General features: G+C 38.6%; 1 protein-coding gene across 11 annotated transcripts in view; it reads right to left on the bottom strand.

Moving 5' to 3' along the window:
- atp11a (ATPase phospholipid transporting 11A) overlaps positions 1-20,127 on the bottom strand; it is a 43,190-nt gene extending 23,063 nt beyond the window's left edge. For all 11 annotated transcript variants that reach the window (XR_535314.1, XM_008426773.1, XM_008426782.1 and 8 more), the window contains exon 1: positions 19,729-20,127. Coding sequence is in view for 10 of the 11 variants with exons in the window: in XM_008426773.1 (XP_008424995.1) it covers positions 19,729-19,773 (45 nt within the window). In the remaining variant the exon portion in view is untranslated. The remainder of the gene's footprint in view (positions 1-19,728) is intronic.
- Between the last annotated feature and the right edge of the window lie 246 nt (positions 20,128-20,373).

The raw sequence follows: 20,373 nt of genomic DNA, 5'->3' as shown, positions 1-20,373 counted from the left end.
ATGTAAAAAAAAACAGAAGAAAACACATCCCATGTCCACTGTTATGTATGGTGGAGGATCTGTGATGCTGAGGTTTCTATTCCAAAACAATAGAAACAAAACCTCAGGATGCATGAAAACCTGAGTTACATTTCTTTTGAATGTTATTTAAAGCATGTAGAAAATCAGGTTATGTTTGCCGTTAGCGGATAGTGTTGAATAACAAAGAAAAACATTATATGATCATGTCCTCATATCAGTTTTCAGTACCATCTTAGCTTGATTAATTATGTCTCAATTCAAGCTTTTGCAAAAGAAAACTAGAATAACAGCTTTATTTAATCCGAGACTGAGTGAGAGACACACTTAATCAAGGAATTGGCTCAACTTCAATTCTTCCCGTCTTGTTTTCTTCCTTCAGTCAGTCCCCACTTTTGTTTTGATAAAGTCTGCCACCTGCAGCAACCTGAACCAACAAACTCTGGGGAGATTTTTAATTCCTCGTTAAAAACAGCCTGACGATGAACGCGTGCAAAGACAATCACACGGGGCTGATAAAAGGTGGCGGTAATCTGTGACCACTGAATGAGATTGAGTGTCAAGAGGCTGCATGGCCCAGTTTGCACTTTCTCTTGCTGTCACTTCATCTTACACATTACACACACACTAACCTGTTAACTACAACACTAACAAGTTTGAACTGGAAGCCTATTTAAATCCTGTGACCTCTAATTAACGAGCAAACTAAATGATGGAGATGAACAGATTTATGCTTACTTTTTTTTTTTCCCACACTTGTTGTTTCAAATCGCCAAACAAATTTTAATATCAGACAAAGATGACATGAGAAAATACAAGTATTTGTTTAAATGTGGCAAAAGTCACATTTAGTCATTTAGTTTCTATCAGCATCCAGCTGCACCATGAACATATTTTAAAACAGTATCATGTCCAATCTTATAGACAGATCTCTTCCTTTCAGTGAAAAGAGGACATGAAAGCAAACGGCTTGCCAAATTAAGTCGCCCCCACAGAGCTGCTGTTCCCTCTTTCCTCTCCCACCTGCCTGCTCCGTCTGCTTCACCCAACATCCTTTTTGCATGTCCTTCTACCTTGAGGCATGTGCTTTAGAAGAACTTTGACTAGAGAATGAAAACCAAACCAAAACATATGTGCTGCAGGTTATTTCATAGCAGCAGATTTAAATCCGACTGAAAATGAAGGAATTACAAGATTATACATATTTAAGTGTTTGTTTGTGACCTTTATCTCAATCAAAACACATCCTGCTAACTAATTTGTTATTGCTCGAAAATGGTGGTTGTTCTTAGATTTGAGTTAAAAACAAAAACAATCACTGATCTGAGACGATTCAAATCCCAGTAACTGGATTTTGCATCATGTTGATATTAATAGCATCCTAATAAATAACTGTTAAGGGTTAAAGTTAGCAAAAACAGGTTTTAATTCGTCATCAGCTGCTGCAGTGAGCAGAACGGCAGGCGTCTGTTGCTGCTGCCAGTTTTCCCAGTGATGCCTCTTTATTGGTTTTCTCACCTCCCTCTCTCCCTCCCTCGCCACAACCTGGACGGCCTCGAAGACAATCCCTGCTACATCGATTATGCTCCGCTTTCATCCGGATTTGAGCTTTTTACATGAAAGCCCGTCTGCATTTAATCAAATAAAAAAAAAAAAAAAGAGCGTCTTTGCAAAATAAAAGCTGGACTCGTAACCCAGAGCCGTCTCAGCCCGTCGGCCTTCAGGTGTAACCGGAGACTTTAAGCCATTCTGGAGCACGATAATAAACTTTTAGCGGCGTTTTGTGTTTCAGGATGTGGGGGATTTCAGGAGCGTATTTATAGTTGGGAGGGAAACATGTGCGGTACGGAGAGAAGGATGGGGAGAGCGCAGAGGTTCTGCATCTGTCCGCCTCACTCTGCATCCGCATCTTTTCTTACAGTGGCGGAGAGCCGAGGCAGCCCATCAGGGATCAGCCCTCAGAGGCCAACATCCCCGCAGCATCAAACATGCATGAGAGGAGTCAGACGCAAAGTTACCTCTGTAGTTACTCCTGCCAACTCCTGGATATATTTAGACAAACTACCTGTCATTAGTTTGTCTTGTCAATTACGTGTGGATTCTGTGTTTAGCTGCATCTTGTTCCCACACCGAACAGTGCTATTGCCATTGATTTAACCCTAAAACTTTAAAAAGGTAAAATCAGAACAGTATATGTTGATTTTTTTAAATGTACCACCAACATTGCTAAACATGTCATCACTTTAAGTTTAGAAAGTAACCGAAATGCTGAATTACTAAGGGTGCGTTCACACTGCAGCCTGAAGTGACCCGATTCCGATTTTTTTGCAGGGGCCGTTCACACTGCCAGTAATTGCGAACTGGATGCATTCTGCAGTGTGAACGGGCAAACGACCTGAAAGTGTCCCGCATGCGCAATAGCGTCAGTGTTCTGCCATCCGCCATAAAAAGAAAAAGTGCTCAGTGTTTGCGGAAGTAAACATGGAGGCTAACAGTGGAGCTTAGCTTACATATTTGAAGTTGTTGTCCGGCTAGAGCAGCATATTAACAACTTAATCATCACATAGTCCGTCATAGTTGTTGTTATTCTTCCCGCTTGCGTGTAGAATAGGCGACCTGAACATTAGGTCGCATTTGAATCTGATACGCATCGGATATGGGTCACATTCGAAAAAGAATCTGACCTGTGCCGTTCACACTGCCATGAAAAGATTGGATAGAGGTCGCATTACGTCAAAAAAAAAAAAAAATTGGAATTGGGTCACTTCAGGCTGCAGTGTGAACGCACCCTAAAAGTTTGGCATAAGGGTTAAGTGAAAGTATTCCTTAAATATTGACTCAGATTGATGATCAAATCAGATTTTTAAAGAAATCAACAGCCATATTTGTTATGCAATACCCATAAATAGACACAAATATTTAAAAAATGGCAAAGAATGGCATAGATGAAGAAAAATGGCAAAAGATCAATTATTCATTGCATCACTAAGATTTTAGCCGTCCAATTTTAAAGTGCGAGCGTGCCAGTTCTTCACAAATAGCCCACGCTGTCCCCTCTGGACCTGGAAGCATTAGAGCCAGAAAACTGAAGCCCCGCTGTGATCAGGAACGCATAGCAAACAGGAAGAGTTGGACCCGCCCACTCACACCGACCGCCACGCTTTCTGAAAAAATGACCACTTTTAAGTTTAACCACCCCCAGATCCACCCATCCACTCACAACAACTCTAACAAAGAGAAACAGATTCAGGTACACGAAAAATAAAATCAACTATAGTTAATGGAGGTTTTTAAAGCTGCAAGGCAGAAAAAAGGCTGCTGATGCTTTTGTCATTACAGAAAAATGCTTCTTCGTAAAAAAAAAAGCAACAAAGAAGAAAGCTCTATTTTGTGAATGTTTCAAATCAAACTAGTTCCATCAGGAAAAGATACAAAGGTCGTTGTAAAACAATTATTTTGCCCTCAGAGACGATTTTGAAGTAATGTGATAGTTATGTCACCTTGAAGACTCAAATAGGGAAAAAATCATTCAAATTCTTCTAAAAAACGTAAAAAACAAGTTGTCACTATAGCCAAAACAGAAACACGTTATATATTTCTAATAGATTTCTTTTATGTTTGACATTTTCGAAGGGACCTCCAGAACAATTGGAAAGGTGGAAAGGTTGCAGGTGAAGGGTCAAATCTAAGGGGTTCAACACAAAATCTGAACTTTACTAGTTTCCATCTGCATTTGTCTTTATTTTCTTATTTGTATTTTTCAAAATAAATTGGGAATAAAGAATATAATTGATCTACAATGCTGTATGTGACTGCCCTGCGACCCTGGAAAGAATAAGTAGGTGCATTAAAGGATGGATAGATGCATTTATTGTTTTTTTTTAATTTATTAAACAGGGTTTTTTTTTTCCAAATTACTCTACAAGCAAAAGCCCCAGAAAACCATTTGTGACACTGACATTGGGGTCGCGTCACCAGAGCTAATTCTGCATGACGCCTGCCAAGCCCTGATAACATTTGGAGGACACTGGAAAAAAAAAGAAAAAAAAAAAATCACAGTAAAACACACAAACCCATGTTTGTCTGCGGCTTCACATGAGCGCGTTCTTGTTTCAGCTGATGATTAATGTGGTTTATCTCCCACTGCAACAGGCAGAATCCCAACAAAAACTAAAACACACATCTAATTTATGCACCATTTATCTACTTTGGCTGTCCAAGGATGATGCTTGCATGCCACAGTTTGCTCTCAAATTCTACATAGCTAAAAAGATAACAGAAAAAAAAACAAGGTCTTTCCTAAACAAACAGGCGTCAAAACACGGCCATGAGTGTGTCAAACATGCACTGCTGATGATTTTGAAAAGAAAAAAAAAAATTGCCTCCAATTTCATTTCATTAAAGATTTGTTGAATATTTTCTACGTGCGACACCCAATCTGCGTGTGGCAGCCTGGGAGTGCGTTTTTGTTGCTTCAGCCACAGATTAGAAAGCAGCTGTGCTCCCCATCTGTCTCGTTCAGCCTCGCCCGGGTCAACAGGCCAGGCCGAATAAGATAATAAATCCCCATCATCCACCTATGAAAAGTCACTGTTCTGCCTTTAACCGTGACAGGAGGCGTGGGCTGGTCTGAGATTCAGGATTCAAGTTTTAATGCATAATCATTTCTTTCAGTATTTTATACATAAACAACAAGTTTCTTACCAAGTGCAGATATGCTTTAAAAAAAGCATTGGAGGAGGTCTGATAAAAAAACAGTACATAGTTTGGCAAATGCAGTTTTAAAACAGCCTCAGGTCAAATAGAGTAGGTGGCGCTCCTTTAGTGTTCATATTTTGAAATGGTTTCAAAAATGCAAATTGGTCTTTTCTGTAAAAAGCTAAGTTAGGTTGTTGGGACTTGAAAGTGATGTTCATTACAAGTCAGTCGATTGTTAAATACAAAGTTGAACCCCCATCTGTTTGCAGACTGACCTATATGAGGATTTATCTATGGAACGTAATTTTGAATCATTTGTTGATTTTCTATTTCAACATGTCAGCATACAAGCAAGTCAGGAAACTGAACCTACAGCACCTTGAGGGTTAATCTCTATTTAAATACACTTCTTGTGTGTACACTGACATAAATATTTACAGCATGACTTATGATTTGCCATCTAAGGCTTTTGAACTTCACAGCTGGACTATTTCATCAAGTCTTGGATCTTAAACTCCAGGCATGCAGATGAAGAACAAACGAAGGCAAACCCACATGAATCCTCTCAAAAAGGATATTCCTGCAAATGACTGCAAGTAAGTAGGTGACCTGAATGCAACAGCTTATAAGTGACGCTCCTTCCTGGCGGCTGAACAAAACGGGCTGTGAGATGACGTTACCTTCAGTCTCCACATCAACAACAGAAACGGCTGAGTACAGAGAAAATGAGCTAAATAAGCAAATTATTCGACAATATGTCTGCGGGATTTTATGTTTTCACATACCGCACACTCAAAATGCCTTGATCACATGAGAGAAATGTTAGTATTAATCAGTCTGTGGCGATTCTGCATTTCTATCGCTTGCAGTGTGTGGGAAACACAGCTTCCATAAAACTGCACCTGCAAGTCTCTACTAGCCTGGACAAGAGGCTAATGACAACAAGTAGGGGAAGAAACCAAGATGGTTACCACTTAAAAGATCTCAAAATGGATAACCACAAGATAATTTAGACAGGATAGTTTTTCCTTTTTTTAAACAAACTTGACTTCAGGTCATCCAAAGGAATAAAAACATTTTTAATTTTTTTCCTTGAGTTATTTTTTATTGTAGTGCACAAAAAAACAAAGATTATTAAATGATTTATTATTCAATTATTCCTCGAATACGGAGTCCTGGAATTTTCATAATATGAAGAAATCACACCCCAGTTTTTCCTGCACCTTCTTTTAATATAGAAAATCTTTGAGTGGTTCTTTTTCTTATGGTGAAGATTGTGTGATAGAAAGATTAAGCCTCAATCTTTCCAACTGATTTTTAGACGATGAGACTGATTTACCAATCTTACTTGAGTTTAATGAATCTTAGTCACATTACATCACATCCATTTGTTTTGTTTTTTTAACTCTATAACAAAGGCAAATGACTAATGAAAGATGGTGTTTTAGAAGAAATAAAAAGGAAAATACAATTTCTCTTAAATTGTATTTGGAAACTGAGAATAATGTGATAAATTATAGCTGGAAAAGGGGTATGATTATATAAGTTATACTTCTTTTCAGACTCATAATCACCGATGTGATGTGTCTTCAAGAAATGTATTATGTACTCTGTGTTTGTTCTACACTGCCGGTGAAAGGTTTGTCTGAAATAAATTACTAAATTACAAAAAAATTACAAAATGTTGTCATTTTCATCCTTAGCCTTCAGTATACACGAAAATGTACGAGTGTTGTTGGTCCAGTTCAAAGCATAGATCGTCTAAACTTGACACTCAGTCAAAGGAAGTACAGTGATGTAGCTTTTATTGCCTGTATAGAAACTGAAAGTTAAAATAAATGAATCATACAGTGAAAAATGAAGACTAAAAACAAGGAAATATGCGAGGGTAAATGGCAGGGCAGAAAAATCTCACGAGATTATTCATCACGAGATGACAAGAACTGAAATAGACATTCACCTGCTTCCATTACCAATGTGGGTCAGAAGAGGGGTTTTTTCTTCCTACTATGTGTCCGGGACACTTGGTATAGCTTTGTTTTTGATATTAGGATCAAAATGAGTGCATTAAAATATTACTACAACATGCTATTGTAGCCTTTACATCTACAATTTGAAACAAAGGAATCCCTGCTACACCATGTTGCACAAGCCAAAAAGAAGCAAGAGGAACCTCGTTTTCACATACCTTTCAGGCTTTTATAGTAATCTTCATATCATGAGAAAGTGCAAATATTCACCGAGAAAGAATTGAAGAACTCATTAGAGATTGACTAAGCTCTAATATTACACTAAATAATGCACGACAAGAGCCAGGGAGCAGACAGATGCATGGCTTTGCTCCTCTGAGCTGAACAGAAGAGTGATTGTTGTGGGTTTCCTGCGGACAAGCGAAGCCATTCGTCTGGTGTCACAGAGCCATAAACCTGCTGGTCGTACTCGCCTTCTCTGAAGGGAGTGCCGCTGTCGCTCATGTGACGTTCCATATGACTTGGCCTAATGCTCTGGTGATGACAAGCGTGATTCTGAGAAGTTCTCAACACTTGGATCGCCTGATTATGCTTGTAAAATCAGAAGTGATGACATCAAGAGATTATTGCAGAAACTACAAGGGAAGTAGTTTAATGTAGCAACTGTTTAGTCATGCAGAAACTGTCTTTACTCAAGAATTAAGTAATTTTTTACTCAAGAACGGGAGTAATTTTTCCTTACTTTTCGACGTTAAAAACAGACAAAAATTTTCCGATTTCTAGCCAGTTAACATTAACAAAAAAAAATTTGATTTGCTAAATGCCAGAATAATGAATAACCAGTAGTTATTTCAAATTCAGATGTTTAAATGCACTAATAGAAAGGCTTCCAACATTTTGGGAAAATCTAAGTAGTACCGTTTTTCATTTTACGCACATATGTTAATGTATTAAGCACACACCACTTCTGACAAAATGGAGAAATGGAAATAAATCACTATTGTTACATTTGAAGGAAAAAAGAAGCATGTTGTGGAAATATTGGAGCCATCTCTCACGACATCAGCCAGAAAGTTAAAGTTTGGTGGGCGGAGCTGGTAAAATGGTGCAAGTATGGCAGCCCATAAACCAGTTCTGTCTGGAGAAACGGGTCAGAACTGAAGCGAATTATTGCGAGAAACTTGTGGAACAAAACCAAAATTATTTGACTGAAGTTTCACCGCTGGTCTCACTTTAAAATCAAATATAAGAAACTGAATTTTGTGTTTTCATTGGCCGTTAGGGATAATCATCAACATTGAAGAAGCAAGGTCTTGAACTACGTTACTGTGTGTAATGTAAGAGTTTCACTTTTTAAGCCGAATCACTGATGTAAGAAACCCTTTCAATTATTAATGTTTATTACGCTGCACCTGTATAAAGCTAACTCATCCAGCTATAGCGAACCTGCAGTTTGGGTCGTCCAAGGCACTTGGACAATAGCAGTAACCCGCAGCCCTGCTGGTCATCAGGCGTCTGTTTTCCTTAGGGTGGCAGAACTATTAAACGGCACATCTCGTGAGCACATATTTCATCTCCATGTGTCTGCACGTTCACTTCCCGTGGTAATGCAAAGCTACCTCCAAGACTCTGATGAGATCAGAGGAAAAGTCCTAAAATGCCCCCAGAAGCTTCATCTGCAGCCTTTTTTTTTACCAACTTCTGAACACTTTCCTTCTATAAATAGTATCGTTTCCTAACGTCGCTTGATTACAGGATTTACATTACAGATAATCATTTACACGTGTGCACGCACCCGCATGTGGATGAGTTCAACTAAATAAGGAAAAAGATTCGTCTAGATAAACAACTGATGTATGCAAGTGAAAACAGTCATTAGGCACAGGAAATGGCTTCTGATTATACACGAGTTGGAACCTTTTAGTCAGAGTAATTGTGCAATAAATGGTTCCTGTAACACAAGTTTTTAGCGTTTGTTTCTCTTGATGAACTGTTCAGCAGACCTATATTATTGGACTGGAGTCGCAGCAAAAGGAATTTAGTGAAGAATGAATTGCTACGAAGGAATTATCCTAAAGACAAGAAAGACTCAAAGATCATATGCAGTAAAACTTTGATGAAATAAAAAAAGCACAGCACCTGTTAGAATGACCCAAGGCAAGAATTATTAGCAATTAGTTTGCTATAATTCCTGGGTAAAAAACAAATAATTTTTTTTTTTTTACAAGAGAGGAAAAATTACATACACCCACCAATTAATGCACCCGAAATTAAAGTTTATACATGTTAAAGTTTTGGGAATGCTGCCTTTTCTCAAACAAATTTTACATAAAGTCCCCATCTAATAATTAGATTTCAACAAGATTATACCATCTTTTACCTTATATTTTAATTAATCTCTTCCTATGACGTATACCCTGTCCTCTTTGCCGTTATTCTGTTTCCAAATGTCCTGTCTTATATAGTTATAAACACAAAATCACACCCTTGCACCTCTGCCACCTGGTTTAGCAAGTTTCTGCTTTGAGGTCGGATGGAAGATTGACACCCGTTTTGTTCTCAACATATCAATCATACCATTTCAATCCAACAGAGTTGCGCTCCACGCCTCGTTTTGTTCTGCTATGCAGTCATCGGTTGTGACTGAATTGGCTGAAATAGCCTTGGGAGGTCAAGACTATTTCTACAATGATCCATGAATGTCTAATTGGTAAAAAATTTTTTAAATCCAACATAAAATACAGACTCACAACTTCCAGAGTAAATCTAAAGAGCAGCTGACTTGTATTTCTACTTAAGACGTGTTACTTGTGTAAACAATTACATGCTTATTGCCAGGAACGTCAAAAGTTTAAAATATTGATAAGAGACCTGATTTTATTAGTTGTCCAGATTACTGCTGCCAAATAAGGACAGCAGAGCGGCAGAGGAAGCTTCAGGAGGATGGAAAGTAATAAAACAGAGAAATATTGAGGAAAAGGCATACCTGCATCAGTCTCTTCATTCTGCTGCTCTTACCAAATCCTTTAGTTTCTGTCAAACTCCAACGCAGCTATGAAGGGCCTGTTTTTACCGAGGCCTCACTCTGCCTCATTACTCATATCTTCATGACCTTTTAATATCTCTACCTAACTGCTCTCCGATTACCAGTTCAGCCAACTTTCTCCCCCGTTGTTCTCCATCGGTCTTTAAAAGTCAATCATAGGAGAATCAACAGATAAAGCCAAATCCTTATGGAGAATCGATTCTTTGTTTCAGTTTTAAATGCCGTTACTCAGATACCTAACCTATTGTTCAAACCAATGATAGGAATGTTTTTCCAACATCTGACCTGCAAAAAAATTCAAAATCATTTAAGCTGCAGTAAAAACGTTTCATGGAACTATTTTTTTAAATCTGGAGAGATAAACTATAACTCCATTACTCAAAGAAGAAAATTAACCTTGATCCTCCAAGGAAAAAACAAAACACAGTGAAAGTTATATCAGGCTACTGAACCTTTCCTATGGATGGAAAAATGTCAGCAAAGACTTTTTACTTTTCTACTATAAACCAGTTTGAGAATTTAAATTGGTAAATGTCAAGCTGTTTGTTTAGAATAGTGCTAAGCTAAATATAGTGCCAACACTTATTTTCTGAAATTACAAAACGACAGAAATGTTTTTGTGTTTTTTTGGGTTTTTTTGTAAGTCTTGCCACCAGTTCGGGGCTTTGTGTTAAATGTATTTGTCTCCAGTTAGGTTCTGGTCGGGTCCGGTTTCTCCTCACTGCTCTCTGCTCCTGTCCCCATGAATCCTGCTGCCCTTTCACGTCGCAGAGAAAGAGACAGATACATTCACTCTCATTGTTTGAGAGAAGAAGGCAGTGAGAAAGGAGAAAAATACAACCGTCAGTTTACTCAGAGGACATCAGATTAACAGTTTCTGCTCACTTGGTGTACAGACACCAGAACTGTGGGGGGTTTGTTATATTTCTTTACCCTTTCTTGCATGTTTAAACATTCTGTCCATTTTGTTGATCTCGTTTTAACTCTTTAAATATATAAATGGCTGTGCTATGTTCTAGCAGCATAATATGTAATTAACATATATAAATAAATGAGATTTCTTCACATTGTGAGAATTAAATCTCCATGGGAAAGAAAGAAAGAAAAAAAAACACAGATTAAAGGGTTGAGGGAGAACCTAATAGCATAATGTGGTTCTCATGAGACTGGTCACCTGACATGGAGAAGGTACTATGGGGATAGATTCCTGAAAATTACAGCTTAGATTAGTGGAAACATGTAGCAATGCTGTCACTAAAAGTCACCATTATACTTACAGCTTGATAAATGTTGCCTATCGGCATTTTCTTGGTTTTATTTAAATAAAACACAGATACAAAAACTGCAACTAATATTCATAGCATGACTAGTTATAAAGTTATATATGGAGTGACCAGCTAATCGTTTCCATCAGGAGGAGCAGACATGTCACACCAAGTTTTATTATTCTTAAAATAAAAGACGAAATTAAAGCATTTGTCCCGTCACGGGACACACCAGACCATTATTGAAGTTTTAAGAGGATAAAACAAAGTGTCACAAATCTCTTGCAGCCTGGATGAGCTGCAAACATGTCTCAACACAGAAAGCACAACTTCCTATTGAATAACTTCTCACACCTATTAAAACAACTTTTACTATGACTAAAAACAGCGAGTCTTCTTAACTCCTTAACAATCTGAGAGAGCCATGCATGGCGTGTTCCTTCACTGGAAAAACATTGTATCTTAGTTTCCAACCAATCCAAGACAATAAACTAGTTGTAAAAGTAAGAATTAATGTTAATGTTATAGATTGTTTATATTGGTTTTTTGTACTAGTTGGGTTGATTTTTCATTTAAAATAAATGTTTTACAGCAAATTAAGTTTTGTGCTAAAGTCATAAAAGTACCCTGATCCTTTAGAAATGTAACCCAGATGATTAAAAATCAGAAGGAGTCAGTTTTCAACACAAGTTAAAATAAATGCAAGTTATTGAAGCCAGTAGTACGAGTGTTGGTAAAAAATTTAAAAAAAAAAACAGAACAGAAAAGTATAAACTTGTACAGCTAATTTTGTTCTCTACAAAACAGCAAATAAAACTGGAAGCGGTCCAGTCTTCTGAGTGCACCAGCAGTCTATGGTCAGCTTTTCGAGACGCTGATGCCACTTACTGTACGCAGATCAATAAGACAACTTAAGGCACGAGAGAAAAGTTACAGCAGTAGAAGTTTAGCTTTAAAAAAAAAAAAAAAGCCTTATGTAAAACAGTTCAATAATTATGGCAGATGGCAGACTACATTAAAATTGAGCTATTATGGTTTTAATAGATTGCATTTGATTGCCAATTCTGTCTCCCTTAGTGCTGAAGCTCAGTTTTGTACATGAGGAGTGAAGACGGGAAAAAAAAAAAAGAAAACAACCAACGACTAGGTTGCAAATTTAGTGGCAGCCTCTTCCGTCTATGGCAATCATGCTCAAATATTCATGCGGTGATTATTTATTTATGCTAAAATGCTACACGTGGCACCTAAAAACGATTTGGTTTGTGATTTGGGCCTTTGAGTAATGCAGCACTAAAAGATAAATGTTTATGCGAGTTTGGTCTCATTACTTACGTCATGTCTCTAGGAGCTTTTTCTTTTGAAGATTTTCCCTTTTTTTGTACAGAACTTTATTATGCGTGCCTTGAAAAGTGATACATAAATTACATCTTACAAGATGATGAGGCTGGTTATTGTATAGTGTATGTATATTATAGTTGTTTAATGTAATGGATCAAAGCAGACTAACAGTTTCTTCAGTTAAAACCGCATTAATTTGAAATCCAGTCTGTGTAATTTCTCCCTGTGTGCCTCAGTTTTCTGCCGGACTGAAAGCCAAACAGCGTTAGCAAGGATCACAGTCGTCTATATATCATGGTGGCTGCCAAAGTGCATTGATAATGTTACGGAATAATCAATGTTTAGGGGAATCCACTTGAGTACTCTGAAAGTTCAATGCAATACCTCCTATTCCTAGCGCATGCACTTTGCTGCCCTGTATTAAACACATTACCAATGATGTTCAGCTTCAGAGCAGGGTTTTTGGAAGGAAACGCAAACAATTGCCAGAATTACTGTAACAAAATAATGCGTAATCCCATCTAATGTTCATTTGCTAATGCCACAATCAAACCTATCAGAGGCCAGGGATAACAGAAGCAGCAGCAAGGAGGTAAATGTCTTCTGCATCATCAGGATTTGGAAACAGCATACTTGCCATCATTTCCTTATACTGTGAACATTAATGCATACGTGCATCCATCAGCACTTTTCCTACAAACTAGGAGCAATGCTGAAATGATGAGCCAAGTTCAAAAACAGTTCTCTCTCCACCTCCATCTATTCTACTGGTCTCTCTCTTTAGATAGAGGCCTTTATGCACCATTAACTCAGGGCTATCCATCATCTGTCTCTTGTCTAGTGGGCTGTACTGTTACAGACTCCAACACCAGCCTTTAATGGGGTTTACACTGTTCATGAGCTACAGTTTCCAGTCAAACTGTTTAAATGTTCCAAACAATCACTTTCTGAAGCACCACTGCAGGTTGGTGTGCAGCAACTAATTTGACCCTGTTGAGGGCAATATAGTTTGTAATAACAGAAGTTAATTCATCATTTAGCATAAGGTTCTGCTAAATACCATGTAGGTGTATCACTTTAGTGTTAGCAGAACTAATGTTTATCATCAGTGCCATGTTAACACAAATAACTTTTTAGCTAGGAGTGCCTAATCACAAAAACACAAGCAACTCAGGTGAAAGTACTTTACTTTAAAAGCTGTAGTTTCTTGATGTTTTGTTAAAAAATGAAAATATGTAAATTAATATGTGTATGATACTTCATGTTTGCAGGTTAGTTGAATAATGTAGAACTTTTTATGAGGCTAAAGTAGCTGAAAAGTGAGGGAAATTATCCTTAGATCCAACAGCAAAGCACTGAATCTCTCTTTATCAAGTTATAACCAAGTGATATTCAATATATTTTGGTCATCTTACAGATTGTAAAATATTAATGAGCCTCAACAAGTCAAGTTTTTTCCCATGAGCTCATGTGGGAGGCGAGCAAAACCCAGTCAGGCAGTGAAACAATCCCAGGACCCCAATGGCTTAGCGAGAGTCTATAAATCCTTTAGGCAAAGAGGCCAACTCCACTGCACTTTGTGGATTGTAGACAGAATGGATAAGCAGGTGTTTAATGATTAGCATGAGGCTGAGAGGAAACCTGCTGATGCTGGCATACATGAAGCGCGACTTAAAAGCCACTTTAAAAGGTCTCAGATACATGGCTGCCCTTCAAAGTAGCAGAAGTCCAACGTTGGCAAAGCTATCAAGACCTTAAGTCTATCTTGTTTCATAATCCTCTTCAGGAGAGTTTGAGCAGCCTTGGCACATGCTTAGATGTTTTGGTTTGATGTGTATCAACTTTAGCAAAAAAGTAAAAGGAAAATAATTGTATTTTTGCTGGAAATGTACAACAAATGTATGTCAAATTTGCAAAAAGCTCACCCTAAAACTGGTTAAAAAGGAATTCCTGGAAACTGGATCTTCTTTTTCTATAAGTCAATGCTCAGGACTCCTGTTAGTGGCCAGTTGAACACAAATAAAGTCTTTCCATATTTACATCAGAAGCACAAGGACGGTACATGTCAATTACAACCTTCTTGTCCTTCTCTGGGATCCCCTCAAGCAACCCCCGGTGTTTCCTGAATGCTACACTGAGCTGTACATGACTCAATAACAGGCTGCACAAACATCCGTCTGCATTGTGCACCAGTTCGCCCATGAATTATTGAAAATGAGACAGAGCCAAGGAATTCATGCGATCCTCTGCCCTCTGCGTCACCTAAATGCTATTCCACCTCCCTGCTTTCCAGCAACCAGTAACAACTACTTTACTCCCAGTAATATCGCCTCATGGTACTATTTTTTTTCCTCCCTAAAGCATTTCATTATGCCTCACATGTGTGCCGATTAGCTTAACTCTAGGTGCTAGCCAAAGTAACAATTACAAAACAAAGTAGAGCAGAAGAAACAGACCTCAAAGAAGTGTTGGAAACTGGATTAAGTGGATGAGGACCTACTGCCCACCAGTAACCCTTTAATCCACGAGTTGAAGGCAGGAAGCCAGAGGGAAGAGAAATCCTGTTTGAGTTCATTAATTTATTTGGAAAGTCGCTCAGATGACCTGATACTTGTTTGGTCTGCACACTGCAAAAAAAAAAATCTTACTAAGTATTTTTTTGTCTAATTTCTAGTGCAAATAATCAGACAAAACTAACTTACATGCAACGTTTCAGCAAGATACAAGAGCTCGTTTTAAGTTAATACCCAATATTGATGATCAATCATTTGGTAAAGGAGTGTCCAGATCTGTCAGATGGTGAGCTTGTCCTGAGCACAGGCCTCTTCAGATCACCCCACCGATTTTTAATTGGATTCAGGTCTGGACTCTGGCCGGGCCAATCCAGAACTTTAATCTTGTTTAAGGTGAAGCTAGTGGATGCTCTGGCTCGTTGTTGCACGGGCCGATAAAACTAGTGGTTAACTCGTATTTGAAACACAGAACCCAAGTTTTAAAGTCGAACCATGATGCTACCCACCACCAAGCTCCACTTTCCCGTTTCTGCAGCAAAAAAACTTCTGGATTCACATCAGAAGACATCTTCTCACATTATATTTGGGACTCTCAACATCACAGTCTATTTAAACGTTTTATATTTCTAATTTTCCCCTAAACAATCCCAGTTTGATTTTAAATGACCTGAGCAGGTTTAATGTCACATTAAAAGGTGGAAAATGTTTTTGGAAACCCTGAGATTTTAACAAGCCAGTCGTTTTATGTCCACCGCATGAACTAAACCTGCACAGTCACGGCCATTGATCTCTTCATGCAACATCCAAGGCAATCATTCTTGCTTATTCAGGCAACGATGAAACTGCAGCTGAGAGCACAGATGGAAATAAATGTCCAAGTACTTTTCGCCAGAATTAATCAGAAAATCATTGCCGCTCTAATGCAAATAAATTACTGTTGCGTTAGAGACGACTTACATGTGTACACCTTGCTTTACAATAGTTCTTTTATATTTTCCGTGTATTAAAAGCAATTTCCGTGCAGCCTGTTGAACTTGGCACTGATATGCTGATGATTGAGAGGTTCAGTTTCTCAACATGGCGGAACATTAACACTGGCTCCAACTCGAAACCAGATATAGGAGTAAGCCAATTTATAATGGAGCTAGTACTTTATCAATATTAAGAAATTATTGACTTAAAATAAGCACTTACGTATATTTTGCTGAAAAGTTACTTGTAAGTTAGTCTTGTCTTATTTTAAGTGCACTAAGATATTTGCACCAGAAATTAGACTAAAATTACTTGGGAAGACTTTGTGATTTTGCAGTGTACAAGTTGATTTTTCTTTTGGATCCAGAGCTACTAAATATTAATAACTATTCTGCTTTTTTTGGGATTGCAATCCATTAAAAAAAGAAGGGCAAATAGGAACTGGCAGGAGAGACATCATAGAAAACTGGTATTGAAAAACATCTCAAGTCAAAACTCCAAATTAAAAAAAATTAAGGATTTTAAGCCTTTATCAAGCAATATGTAAAAAAGCAATAACGAGAATGGTGTAAATATGTCGATACATAATAAACAAAAATTTTAGTGAAAAGTACCTAAGAAAATTAAAACAGCTTTGAATTAAAATAATAAAACAAAGTTAAAAAGCTAAACAATTTAAAAGCTAACATTTCAGATGATGTCAAATGTCAGAGAGAAGATAAAGAAGATAAAGAAGAGAAGAAGCCTGTCTGATGTCCAAGGGAACGTCATCCCGTAATTTAGGGGCAAAAGCACGGTCTCCTCTGAGCTCACGCTTCGTGATCAGGAGCTGCTGATCAGCTGACCTGAGGGAGTGGAGGGATGCAGCAGCTCGGACAGGCAGGGTGGGGCAAAGCCATGAAGCACTAAAAACAAATACAATTAATTCTAAAATTAATCCTAATATACACACAGAGACTGGAAGGGAGAAAACGTGGTCGAACTTCAGTGCGTCTGTTAGAAGACGTGCAGCAGCATTCTGTGACCTCTGAAGCCGAGAGACGTAGAAACCACTGATTCCTTTATAAAGTGCATTGGAGTCGTTAACACGGAGAGTAAGCCACAAAAGATCAGTGCTAAAGCAGCTGCTGTGCACAAGAATGTCAAAGTTAAGTGGAAGGAAAATGTGTGGTAGAGAAAAAAAAGTGTAGAACAATTCAATTCCTTTGTTGCTACTGTACATTTTGCAACCAAATTGGGTTTCCCTGGTTGAGCATTAAATGGGACATTTACAGCTACGAATGTCCCATTACTTTAACTACATATAACATTATTTAAGTTTTTAGAAAGATGCATTTCCTCTGATCTGTAAGATTATTCAAAGTGCTGCATCATTTTCTGCTGAAGACGACATGCAAAATGGATGAACGGCTTGAATAAAAGGGGGGGGGAAATAAATCACTTTGAAAACTTTCAGTCTAAAAAAAAAAAAACAAACCCGACATGAGTATTGAAAAAGCGCAGCTTCATGTTGCGGCTGGATAAGTGCAGAGGCTCTACATGCTACAGTGAACACATTTAGTTCTCCGTCAGCCTGAACGCAGGAGACAACCACGAAACTTTGCAAAGTCGGCATGTCACACTTTTAAAGTGAGCTATCGGCTTACATAACACCCAGTGCTGTTAAACTAATCGGAGATGGCGGCATCAGACGAGGCTTTTAGGAGCACGTGAAGACAGCGCTGAGGAACTGTATAGATGATAACCAGTGGGTTTGGATCGTCTTATGCTCTTAATTCTATAAAAATGATCTAATAAATAAAAAAGTAACAAATGGACAGCATTGTTTCATCATTCTTCATAATCCACTGTCAGATTGAGGTTCTGAACTTGCTTTATAGCTTTTTTTTTTAAAATGCTTGACAATCATATGCATCTTAGGTTAAATTTTAACACTGAAAGTTCAACAGGGTGATTTCTTTTGCATTATGCATCTCATTCGCTTCAGTTTATTGCGCCTCTATTGTGAAATGATGCGTTTTATCAGTCACACCTGCTCTCTGTGGCTGCGCAAGACTCAACGTGTCCACACCAAGATGTCTTCAAGGTGTTTATAATTTACAGGGTTTCACCAACTCAAATGTAAGACTTTGTGGGACCATAACGAGTGGAATTTAAGACCACTCAATGCTAGCAATGAATGTCATGATTCATTGCTAGCTAGCAAAAACGCTAGCTAACTAGGAAGAGTATGTTAGCAGCTAGTTACCGGTGACCTTAACCGACTCACAAAACGCAATAAGAGGCATATTAAAGGTCATCCTGCTTTTATTTTAATGAATTTAAAACATTTTAATAATGTGCAGACACTGTGTTTTATTGCCCTTTACTTCTCCAGATGTGGGAAACAACCAAGTCAAACTCCAGACTGCTTATCATCCTGTGAGAATCTCACGTTGGCCCTCGCCCAGTTTGACTGCAAGTTTTATATAGCAATTAGAAAAACATGGCTACAATGAGACACAACAAGAAGAGCCCTCGTCACACCATCATTCGACTGGTCACTCATGAAATCCCAGTACTGACTAATGGCGTTCAGGATTTTTTTTTTATCCTGAACAGCGCAATCTCTTTTATTTCACCCTAGCCTCTTTGGTCGAACCGATTACAGCAACACAGCTAATCAGCATCCCACATCCTATCAGTCGCTACCCCCACTTTGCATGCGTCTGGCTCCATTTCAATCTGCACACAGCAGGGATTTCATTTAATCAGCTAGCTGCAACAGTTGGGAGGCAGTGTCTAAGCCTTGGGTGAGCACGGAGTCCTGCTCTATGTTTCAGTAGAGCTCGCTCTTTCTAGATTACTGTCAGAGGCATTACTGGAGCCTAATGCAACCTGCATCCATCCATGCAAGGCCGGCTGCAACCACTGCTGCTCATTGATTTGACTGGTAGGAAGGAAACAACTGGATTACATAATTCTACTGGGAGGGGGTCATAACAACCGTCGGTCTGCAGCTCCTGCATGCTCTGACACGAACACCTGAGAGGCGTGGACTCCACCTTTCAGTTGTTCAACCACAAACAAAACGGTGCTCAAGTGCACAAATGCTAAGCTTTATCTTCCAACGTGTCCTCATAACAGTTACAGTAAACATGCTGTTATATAAATTTTTTTTTTAAATCGGTTCAATAGCAAAAAAATAAACAAGAATATGGAACTGGATTGTTTAATACTCAAAATGCATTGATTATTTCCCCCTGGTCACTGTGGCAGACAGAGAAAGCTGTCCTCCAGGTTCTTTGATGAAATGGGAATTACTAAAGCAAACTTATAGTCTAACAAATTGATACAATCTGATTGTACAATTCTGAGCAGTTTTCTTCTGGCACTCTTTCAAAAACTGCATTTTTAGACACGAGTTTAAAATCTAACAGAACAAATACATTCATTTTAGTATTTTGATTTTATTTTTTGTGCATCAAAGTTCATGCGCTTGGTTGCTGGATAAATAGACCGAAAACAGGATTTAAGTGCACTTATTGAACAGAAGAAATCAAAACCAGATTTTTCAGGATTTTAATTTTGGCCGATCACGGAAAAAATTGGCCGCTTCCGATCCCGTCCTGATTGATTGGTGCATCCACAGCTTCGTCTCTAATCTACGGTTTTGTTTTTGTTTACTGGTTTATTTTCACCGCAGCTACAAATTCGTAACACTCCGTTCAAAACAGCTGTGCTGACATGGTTTAACGAGTCGGAGCGCGTGTTTTCACTCCCTCGCTTGAGTGCAACTTTATCCACGAGTAGCCGTTTCTGCTGAATTTGAAACCAGCCGAGGGATATAGTTTACATGTTTTCACATCGGTTAGGTCGACGGAGAAGACGGAGGCGAAAAAGGAGGTGTAGGGTAAAGAAAAACTTACATATCGGCTGATGAGAGTCCGAAGAGTACTGAAATCCATCCCCATCCTGCTCGTCTTTCCTCTGCCAACACTTCTCCCTTCTTCTTTTTCCGTGTTTCTATTTCCCCACAGCCGCTGGCTTCCTCTTTATTTTTCTTCTTTTGTCCATGACTTTTCTCAGCCGAGCCTTCTTCCTAACGTGGAGTGGGTTTGGTCCCAAGAACGCAGCTCCCGACACAGGAGACCAGTTCTCACCTTCGAAGCCCACAAGAAGGAAGCGCACAGTGGGCGTCTTCTACGGCACTTTCAGCGCACTTCATCCAGAAAAAGTGAGCTTACCCCCCTCTTCAGGTTTTCTCTTGTGCTCCCCTCCACCTGAGCGCGTGCACTAATAATCTTCTTGTCTCGCGCAGCGGCCAAAGCAGATTTGCTTTCATGTACGTCACGAGATGCCAGGTGGTGCCTCTGGTCGGAGGTGGGACGCATGCGCGCTCTAGTGATTTCGCTGTGTAATTGATTAGTTGTTTTAGTTATTTATTGGTTATCGATTAGTTGGGGCGGGCCGGACTGTCCTCCTACAGGTGCATCGCATTCAATCTGTATATCTTTGAATATTAATATACGGCCATGGCAATTCTTTTTACGCCAGCCTTTTAGAATATTAAA

Source organism: Poecilia reticulata, linkage group LG2 (assembly GCF_000633615.1).
Source record: "Poecilia reticulata strain Guanapo linkage group LG2, Guppy_female_1.0+MT, whole genome shotgun sequence".
Classification (NCBI taxonomy): domain Eukaryota; kingdom Metazoa; phylum Chordata; class Actinopteri; order Cyprinodontiformes; family Poeciliidae; genus Poecilia; species Poecilia reticulata.
This window is presented reverse-complemented; position numbering and strand designations above follow the sequence as displayed.